This window comes from Mizuhopecten yessoensis, unplaced genomic scaffold (assembly GCF_002113885.1).
Source record: "Mizuhopecten yessoensis strain PY_sf001 unplaced genomic scaffold, ASM211388v2 scaffold716289, whole genome shotgun sequence".
NCBI lineage: Eukaryota > Metazoa > Mollusca > Bivalvia > Pectinida > Pectinidae > Mizuhopecten > Mizuhopecten yessoensis.
In genome coordinates this window covers 395,748-406,566 of record NW_018480042.1, presented here as the reverse complement: position 1 = coordinate 406,566, position 10,819 = coordinate 395,748, and the positions used below count along the sequence as shown (strand labels likewise).

At 34.7% G+C, this 10,819-nt stretch overlaps 1 protein-coding gene across 1 annotated transcript; it reads left to right on the top strand.

Moving 5' to 3' along the window:
- Nucleotides 1–975: 975 nt before the first annotated feature.
- LOC110442663 (sodium- and chloride-dependent glycine transporter 2-like) lies at nt 976–5,623 on the top strand. The gene is made up of 7 exons (XM_021486369.1): nt 976–1,051; nt 1,384–1,496; nt 1,948–2,079; nt 3,055–3,154; nt 4,070–4,170; nt 4,655–4,822; nt 5,413–5,623. The coding sequence occupies exons 1-7, from the start codon at nt 1,006–1,008 to the stop codon at nt 5,599–5,601; spliced, it is 849 nt and encodes a 282-aa protein (XP_021342044.1). The 5' UTR covers nt 976–1,005; the 3' UTR covers nt 5,602–5,623.
- Nucleotides 5,624–10,819: the final 5,196 nt, after the last annotated feature.

Below are 10,819 nucleotides of genomic sequence, written 5' to 3'. Positions count from 1 at the left end.
CCCCCCCCCCCCCGGCCTTACCGGACGAGTTACGTAAGTGCCCCAGGCGGGGAGAAAACTACGGTCCAGGTACATGTACAAAGTGGTTATGTTTAACTATATACGGGATTGTGTTGTAATTTTAAATGTGACGATTAAGTTTGTTTAAAAACACAGAAAACACAATTTCTAAATATAAGAATGGATAGACAGAAAGATAATTATATAAGTTTATAGATGTTGCTAGAATATGGAAACATACGTAAACATCAAGTTTATATATTTCAACAAAAAACCGTATACATCTAAATATAAGAATGGATTTTACACCAACCACGTTTGTTATCGCACAGCGTCCGTCCATCGTGCACACAGATGTGCGCAAGCAATGATCGTCCAGCTTTTTATCGTTCGCCCATCGTGTACACACCGTTCACACACCGTGCACACATCGTGCGCACACCGCACATCGTGTAACGTTGTGCGATCCCACAACTGTACATATTGTTTCCATTGTGATTTTCACTTATTATCGTAATGCTGATTATAATGATTTAACGATCTGTACAAACTTGTAACAAACATGAATTAATCAAAACAACTATAAATCAACTTTTAACATTTGCAATTCATATTTACAGTGAATGATAATTGGAAATTCGTATGTTTCTCCCCTTCGATGACTCATATCATATAAAAGAGAATGGGCATTTTGTTTATATTGAGCATCAAAGCTGTTTATATTAATCATTGTAAAAAAAGAAATCTGCCTACAGGATTTTAGGTAAAACACATTATATTTCTATCTAAAATATACTTGGTAGGGTTATATGCAGTGGAAAATATTATGTTTACATTAGCTTGATTACGATACAAACTTACATTTGTTATTGTTATTATTGTTGGTACATATATACTTTTTGATTATGTTTTTTTTTTTATTGCAGAAATGTGCTTATTGGCGCCATTGGGGATGTTTGTGTATCGGTGTTTAGCAGCGTCGTCCTTTTCGCCGTCATAGGTGTTATGGCGAAAGAGATTAATATTCCTGTTGAGAATGTTGTTAAGTCAGGTATGTATTGTTTTTTAAAATAACTGTTTTTAACACTGTGTAGAAATAAGATAAGTCATTTTTATTTACTAAAAAGTAATTAAATAATTTTTGTTTTTATATAGTTGGACATTTGTACATATTCCATGTATGTGCAAAGCCGTTTGCAATCGATACGGATTGAACGAACTGAAAATCTTTAATGCGAGGGAATTGTGCAGAGCATGAACATTTTTAAATGTTAACGGATTATGCCACACAAAATAATGTACATGTCTCTATTATACAATACACTTCAGAGAAAACAACTCACGTCTAATTCAGTGATCACATGTTTTACTTTTGTGATACAGGCATGTCAATCGGTATGGTCGGTTACAGTCGGGCACTGACTTACCTCCCAGCGCCTTATATCTGGGCAGTGATGTTTTTCTTCGCTATCACTATTGTCGGAATTGACGCACAGGTATGACAAACACCGAGTGAAGTTTATCATTTTAATTAATACTTACAGTGGTTGTTGTTTTTACCATATGGCACAGATTATGATATGTACCGCTGCGACATATTGGCTAGTGTTTCTGACCCTAACTTTGTAGCTGGTATGTTTATGCTGACACGGTTTACATAATATACTTTATAAAAAAGAAAAAATGTGAATAAGCAACGCTTTCAAGTATGTCATAATATTTTCTCTCTATACATTGTATTTACTCACAATGGTTTTTTTCGAATTAATGTTGGACGTTTATCTTAATAGATCAAAGGCAATCAATATAATTTATAAATGAACGAAATGGCCATTTTGAGCCAGAACAACTATTCCTATGTTGGGCTCTCTGCATCAACATGCTACAATTTCTCTATAGTTTCTGTGGTCATTGTTGAACTGATTATTGTTTCACCGATGTTTGTAGGTTGTTTGTACGGAGACCGTGGTGTCTTGTATGGAAGGATTTAGTTCAAGATTAGGTCGACACAGGCACCTTATTCTTGTGATTCTGGTCAGCCTTTTCTCGTTTCTCGGCAACCTCCCATTTTGCACACAGGTAAAATAAGATACATGTATTCACAAAATGTGAAGTTAGACATGATTTGTTTTCAATCGATGCATCTTTTTTTTTTTTAAATGACGTTCTAAAGGAAAATCGTAAGGATTTATGGAATAATGACTTTTGTTTCGGTTCTAGAGGCTACTGGAAAACTGCTGTATGACAAGCTCAAAACTTATCGGTAATGCATCCAAATTATGAAACAAAAGAGGCCTTCATTTCCGCATTGATATGCATTTCTTTTGAATTAATGAGATAGTGACTTGACCATATTTTAACATCCGATTCGAGGTAATTCCAATAAGATGTAGAAAAACAGAAGATTTAAACTCTCATATTTCTTTCGAAAACTTATCCGATTTACTCCATAATATTGTGATCAATGATTTGATAATTGCTCGAAGGGGCACATACCCTTTGCTCTTCAAGTCACACAGATGTTTCAACCAACTGACTGAATAAAACTCAAGTGCAATGAAACAAATAAAACGTCGCTATTCTTTATCGTGTTGATCAATTGTATTTTTGCCGGTCGCTTAATATGCTTTGTTTTACATCATTTCACGTAAACTCTTCATCAAAGGCAACTTTATTGAGATTGTATACTTGAGCAATTGATCGAGGAATACATTGGGAAACCTTGATATTGACGTGCTGACTAATTACTATATATTTCTGGGTACATTTCGTTCATTTTTAACATTTTTAAAGGGGTAAATTTTGGGAAAGTGAGAAGCAGAAGTGGACTAGGAGAGAAATAGGATGGGAAACATGAAATGTTGAATATGTTTTAGTCTGAGTAGTTTATAGAGCAGTAGCCATGTGTTCTGTACTTCAATTATCATAGTGAAGCTAAAATAATCATTTCTTATGCTTTCCTCAAATTGTTCCTTACCCGCTTTTTATGTGACCATCCCTTCATACTAATAAGAATAAGAAATGCACTAATAAAAATGTGCTCATTGTTTCTAGGCGGGCCCGTACATGTTCCAGTTTGTTGATTGGTATTGGCCAACTTGGTCGGTGTTAGTGATAGCTCTTCTAGAGGTTATCGCCATTATGTGGTTTTATGGTAAGTTTGAAGCATAAGTAATCATTGATTCTTTGAATACACACACATTCGATCTATTTCTATAAAAAAAAAAATTAGAAGTATCCTATTTAAAAATGTTATGTGCAACATTGATTATGTATTTTGTATGTATTTTACACATTTTATTCCGTTTTTAAAATCTAATTCTTGATTAAATATGATTGTGTGGTAAGAGAGAAATTTAATCAAATCAATTTATTATATTGGAAGGCATCTGGCATTCCACAACGTTCATACACACTTTACATACTATACACCGCAATAATTTGTTTAATAATGACACACATGTGTTCCCATTTTGTTAAAATTTGACTTCAGGACCCTGTGTATAGCATCGTATTGACTAAATTATAGTGTAATAAAATGACCCAAATGTTTACTTTGTTGCGGTTGTAGGCAAATAATTATGGCATGGATATACTATTTATTGATGTGTATGTAAGCAATTTAAAATGTGTACAACAATACTTAAAAACAAGAAGAACAACAACAACAAAAACATGTTACAATTACCAGCTCAAATATAAAAATATATCTATGCCGATTTCAACGTTAGTTGTCGCTATGTTACATACTAATTTCTGCACAATTAAAAGTTAATTCCAAATTGATACTGCAATTTATTTTAATATTTGACTTCAACACACTATTGTCAAAGGATACTGTCTCCTCGACATTTTTTTTCGAAATGGAAAAACAATGAATTCTCTTCATGGCATAACTAATATGCTCACATACGTTTGTTGAATTTATCAAAGCATCTTTCTGAATCTTTTTCTAAAGTCTCTATTGTCCAATAAAATATTTTTAGATCGGATTTCTAAGGGCGAGCAGCGCATACGTAAAATCATAGTTTATGTATTGGTTACTTTTGGTGCAATTTTGCTTTTGCAGGAGGTGATCGTATTGACTATGGATTAAAAGACATGAATGGACGAAAAATGCCACATTTGTTCCGACTTGTAGCAGCATATATATCACCTGTCCTGTTCCTGGTATGTAATGAAATATAATTAAAATCAAATTATGAAATTCTTGTGAATAAATAATTGAATTAATCGATGAATTATTTCTCGAAAAATTAGAGTAAAGTACAAAAACAAGGGAAAATTTATATGAATATAATATGAGTTTGTACATAAGGTGTTATGTTATTTTTTGGATAATAAGAACAAATGTAAAAAAGAGAGGTTTCTTGGTCGTCAAACAAGTGAATAGGGTTTTGTGAGCCTGAAACGAAATAGTGTTATCTAGTAATATTTCTTTCATTAAAATAAATATTGAAAAGCATCATTCATCATCCTATCCTCCCTGCTTGGAAGAGGTTTAGTAATGATAAAGTGCTTAAGTGATATGTTATGATGACCGTAAAATGACATTGCACTTACAAGTCATCGTTAGGTATACTCAAGATCGGAAAGATACCAATAATGTCAAATATATCACACAAAAATGATTTCGTGTGGTGTTCGTTTCCAGTTCCTGCTCCTGACAAGTTTTGTCATGTACCAGTCACCAAAGTACGGTTCATACGAATACCCGGATGACACGCGCGTCATTGGCTGGGCGCTTTCGTTTACAGTTGTCATTCCCATACCTCTTTACATCGTCTGGCAATTCGCCAAATTACAAGGGACACTAAAACAGGTATGAAGATAGATTCGTGTGTTTGCCAATAAATTCATTCACTCATTGAACGGTTTTCAGGTGGTATTTATAGCCAATATGAATGCCAATTAGAAATGACGAATTCTAAGAAGGGTGTTTTGAATGCAAACTAAAAAATGTTCCATGCTTTATTTACCATCGTTATTTTAGCTCAAAAAAGTGTATGCATCATGTATGTTTGTTAAACGAATAGAAGTCATTTTAACTGAGGGTCAGTGGTATCCAAAGTGGCAAATATGACGTCATAACAGTGACAACCTCAACAGGTTGATCTGTTAGTATTTGCTTATATGAATGTCATTATCAGTTGTATAGTTTGTTTCTCATTCCCTTCAATATCATAGGGCGTCACTTAGGCAAATAAAGGTCAACTACGATAGGCCGTGTCTTCTTTGGACTTCGTTCTTAGCAATGATTGGTAACATTGGCCTTGATACTTCGTCTCTGACATTTTGTGATTCTCATATTCATATACCTATTTATCACCAGAACAAAATCGCTTAGTTGATTAATATCCTTTTTTTGTGTTGATTCCAAATTTAGTCTTTTTTCTCTATTTTTGTGTACAGAGATGGTCAATTCTCACACAGCCGAGTAGTGCTTGGGGTCCTAGCGATAGTGCCCATCGGCTAGAGTACCTGGAGCGGTCACAGGCTGAGCGGTCACTGACAGATATTGCTTACTACAATTTGACTGGTAGACAGAGATACCCTTCAAAGAAGCACTGTGAAACTGTGGCACTGCAATGTACTGACTAAGAAACAAACTTACAGTGTTCTACAACTTACCATGCAATTTACAATTGGTGTATATATAACTGATGTGACATGTGTTACAGTGTTCGTAAATATATGTAACTGAGTCAACATGTATATTTTTCTCTCTTGGATATACTGAAGACAAAAAGTGCAGAATCAGTGTTTGATATAAATCTCAAGCTGATGTTTTGTCATGGCAATTTCATTATCTTTATTTTTAAATGAATCTAAAAAAAACTTATTCCTAAAAAAATGTATTTTTTGCAAAATCGAACAGAAAAATAAAAAAAACATGTATGTATGATTATATGTATGAAGGTGCTTGAGTAAATTTGACATCGCGTGTATCAGAATAAAAAATGAGGTCACCATACTTTCTGAGACTTTCATCGAATCATTAAGAATAGCAACAAGACATAATTGAGAAGTGTCTTCGTGCTTCTTCATTGTCTGTGCGTTGTCCGTTTAGCTCAATACTCGTAATATTTCTCCACAGCTAAATGTACAATGTAGTCATACAATAAAACCATTGAAAAGTATCATTCAGGCACCTCAGACCAGATGTCCAGAAGGGAAAGCCTCTTCTGCATCATCGACGACAACCACCATGTAAATTTAGTTATAAAGCAGATGTAAATCTAAACGTTCAGAACATTCAATCCATGAAGTAAAGGAAATTACATCATAATCGGAAAATTAAGGTAGTGTCTGTTTCTTTGATGTTAATACTATGTCGTTTTTCTAGTTTCATAGCGATATGTAGGATTCATTTCTTGTATTTTACGTACAGGCGACTGTAGTCTTTTATCAATGTTTTTCTCATTATATGTGTTGGTTTTCGAAATGCGAAAGACACGGCCGAACTCATCAGGTATGTCGCAGGTGTGAAAGTACAAGTGAATGATTGACGTTTCCTTTGCAATCTTAGGTATTGAACGAATTGCACGCAATACCGCTCAAACATTGTTGTTCAATGTGAAATAAAACTACATTTTAACAGGAGGATTAATAAAAAATAAGTAATGAATATTGATATGGTTATTCGATAACAGCTTAATACTATTCAGTCCATAGCAGTAAACCAACAAATAAAACAATTAGCCCGACTTATTACTAACACATAAAACAACAATATAAGTGTCATTGATAAGTACTTTGTCTACTTCGGTTGCTATTTCTGATTTCCATATCATATTAAAAGTATTATAAGATAGGTTTAAAAGGAACAAATTGGATAACTGCTGAAGATACAGTTTACTTGGAAGCTCAGTAGAGAACATGTCTCATTCATCAGCGTTTTATTGGTGTTACCATCACAGTCTCTCGGATACAAATACTAAACACTAATCGTTGTGTTAAATGTTGTATTAGTCCTAACGGGTTAACATAGACGTGTGTCTAGCTCAACGGCCTGATCTTGGACTGACAAATAACATGAATACAGTGTAATATCATATCAAATCATTATCAGGTGCAAAAAGGCAGGAAATGCAGTTCAGCATCCCCTGACTTCGACAGGTCATATATACTATGCCTTATCTGACATAAGGCAATTGATTCTATAGCCAACACATGTGCACTGATAACCAGCAATTAACTGTATACCTCTAAACTACGGGACAACAGGAAACTCTATAATTGAACATAAAACAATTGTCTCAATTACACTTGTTCATTTATTTAATCTCAACAATCGGCACCTATTGACTAAAAGCAGGTACTTGCCAAATTTACCAGACTCAAAGGATATACGACGTTTACATCAGACATAGATAGAAAAAGAACTATCTTGCAAAGGTGTTTATGAAAAATAAAACGGGCTGGACACTCGTAGTTAACAGTGGTTGTTTATCTCGTAATCTATCAAAAGAGAAAATGTCCAGAAAGAAGGGATGAAAGAACAAAAATACACATTACCACTTAGAGAATGATACACAAAATACAATAATAAACTTCCGTGTAAATGTTACATACCTGTATTAATACAGGATTGGGATTGGTCATTTAACAAATGTCAATCTGTCCTACCGTGCATATGTATGTATGTATGTATATATGTATGTATGTATGTATGTGTGTTTGTATGTATGTATGTATGTATGTATGTATGTATGTATGTATGTACGTATATGTGTATATATGTATGTATATATATATGTATGTATGTAAGAGTGTTTGTATGTACGTATTTATATGTGTATGTATACGTGTGTGTATAAGTTTACTGATTATGATACTGTTGTATATTTAAAAACGTCTGAATGTGTGTGCTTTGTGTGAAATATGGTACAATGTAGTATGTTCTTGTTCTGAAGATGTCCAATACCCTATGCACAAATGTTTTATTTCCAAATCAAATTTCTGAATGTGATATTGATGAGAAAAAAATTGTTATCGTCCAATTGGAAGGACACCATATTGTTTAGAGGACTGACTCCAGGGCTCCCTAACCCTGTTTAGAGGACTGACTCCAGGGCTCCCTAACCCTGGTTAGAGGACTGACTCCAGCGCTCCCTAACCCTGTTTAGAGGACTGACTCCAGGGTTCCCTAACCCTGTTTAGAGGACTGACTCCAGGGTTCCCTAACCCTGTTTAGAGGACTGACTCCAGGGCTCCCCAACCCTGTTTAGAGGACTGACTCCAGGTCTCCCTAACCCTGTTTAGAGGACTGACTCCAGGGTTCCCTAACCCTGTTTAGAGGACTGACTCCAGGGCTCCCTAACCCTGGCAGCTCCTATTAAATTAATTATATAAACATGTATATACTTATCAGTTTATTACATATACAGTTTTTAGCCGGGGGAAATAAACTATTTGAAAAAAAAAGATGAAACAAACAAAATGTGTTCTCATCCACGTCAGCACGTACGAAGATGTCGTTCTTTTATCTATGGACTGGAAGGAATATCATTGCAATGATTGATCCGTAATGACAACGTTTTTATGGAAAATGAACCGTTACATTTATCAACATCGTAGGGCGGGTGTAAGTCATGCACTGGTTACACATTCTGATTGATTTTGTTAAACCGGCATGTACGTGTATTACACATATAAAACTCATTCGTCTAAGAGTGTGAAATGTTTGTTTCTGAAGACGTTCCATGATTAATATAAGGCATTTATTTACGTAACTTTTAGCCTGTTAACTCCTTTAGAGAATATGGTGTCATTACAAGCCAATATGACAGGTGTCTCCATTACATTATCTAATAACTATATCAATCAAAACCCTCGTATCTTCATTCCGTGATCAAGACAGACTAGAGCGAGTTGAAAGCAAAACATTTAGCGATAATGGAAATGGACACAAATAACAAATCACCGAAATAAACTTTATATGGAATATAAATTCAACCATTCAAACTGCTTTCAAAAATGTCTAAAATATGCAAAAAAATAATTATGTAACATTCTTGTATGCAAAAGAATTATTAAATAAATACATAATGTGTATATATACTGGAATCGAAATGCAATGCATTCAATAAATACTTATAGAATCGGAAATCAATGTCACAATGGTTCCCACCGCGACATTTTTGTCTCCTAGAGGGCGCGGGTGTACTAGGGGGTATCGCTCTTTTTAAAAGGAGGCGCGATCTGGTGTATACGGCCTAATTTTACGTTGACGCCTGTAGTCGCTGATGAATGGTGAACCTACAGGTGAAGTACTGCTGTGTATCACGGTCCGTGTACCACAATGTTCTGGAAGTGGAGGACACAACTTTCCCCGAGAGCCAGGTCTACAACGTAAACTGCAACGTACGGGTGCCCCCGTATGACAAAGAAGAACTGAAGTGGAGGGTCGCCATAATGAGATGCGATCGGGCAAACCGTCACCGGCTGATGTTGTGTGTAACGCACATTTCGTTCAAACTGATTATAAAAACATGATTAGGTATGAAATAGGTAACTTTTTGCTTCTCCTCTTTCATAACTCCCTATCTGAATGATTTGTTGATTTATTTATTTCCTTTCCATAGCTTAAATACTCGCCTCAAACAGTCTATGATTTATGTAAACATACAGTATTATGTCAAATAAAAACTGCAGTACCACCCGAGTTTCCTTTGGCCCAAATACCAGACTTGGACATTTTGACATGTTGATGTCTGGTACCAGACATCTATATGTCAAAATATCTAAGTCTGGTGTCAGGGCCAGCGGAAACTCGGGCTAGTATTGCAGTGCCTACCCTAGATATTGTGCTTACCCTAAAGTTGTTATTGGCATTCATTATATGCACTGTTAAAAGTTAGAAACCCTGCTCTATAGAAACATAGTTTCAATATTTTGCCAACATAAAAAAATGCTTACCTATCTACCATATTTATTCCGAGGATGATAGGGGGAAATACTACTCCAACAGGGTTAGAGGTTTACACGCCGAGATACTTATGACAGGCGTCGCATAACAGTTGGCAAAAACCGAAAGAAAAACTTATCAGAAGGGGATCAGTGGTCATGTTGTAGTGTTATAGTTTAGAATTGATGATGATGGTTTGCTAATTGTCATAATTATTATGCCAGATTTACATTTCATATTATAAATAACAAAAACAATATCTGATTTATAACAAAAATTTAATAAGCTATGGCAATGAATATGAACATCATAATAAAAATAATTATATCTAATTGGCATAGAAACATAGGAATGACTTTGTAAGGGGCAGGACACTTGATAAGGTCATTTATTATTTTTGCATATGACAACTCGGGCAGCCACACATCAAAGCGACAAGCATCATGCAGCTTCTTTTCAAATTAGCGAAGAGCAATTGTGTTGCGTTTAAAATAACAATTACTGAATAATAGAAAAATCAAATTACCCAGAAAAATCGCTCAACTTGTTCACAGTGTGCTTATGGAAGCTGAGCACGTTTTGCTGTACAATTAGAGGAGGTATGAGCCAGAGTTACCAAGGCTTTCAGTTGACGCTAGACTGATATTTTAGAGCATGTTTTTACTCCCTAAAATAAAAATTGACTCCTTGGTTAATTTGACTCCTTGGTTTTAAAGACAGGTTTATTTGACCTATGTTTTGACACTCAAAAATTCAAGAAGAATTCTATTTTACTTCCGAAATTGTTAAATGCCAAGATTCAGCTAAAAGCCCTGAACACTTTTTATCATTTAAGGATGTAGCACTTCCAAAAACTGGAACTATCGATATATAGGAAACTTATTTGTTTTGGTATGTGTATATATCTTT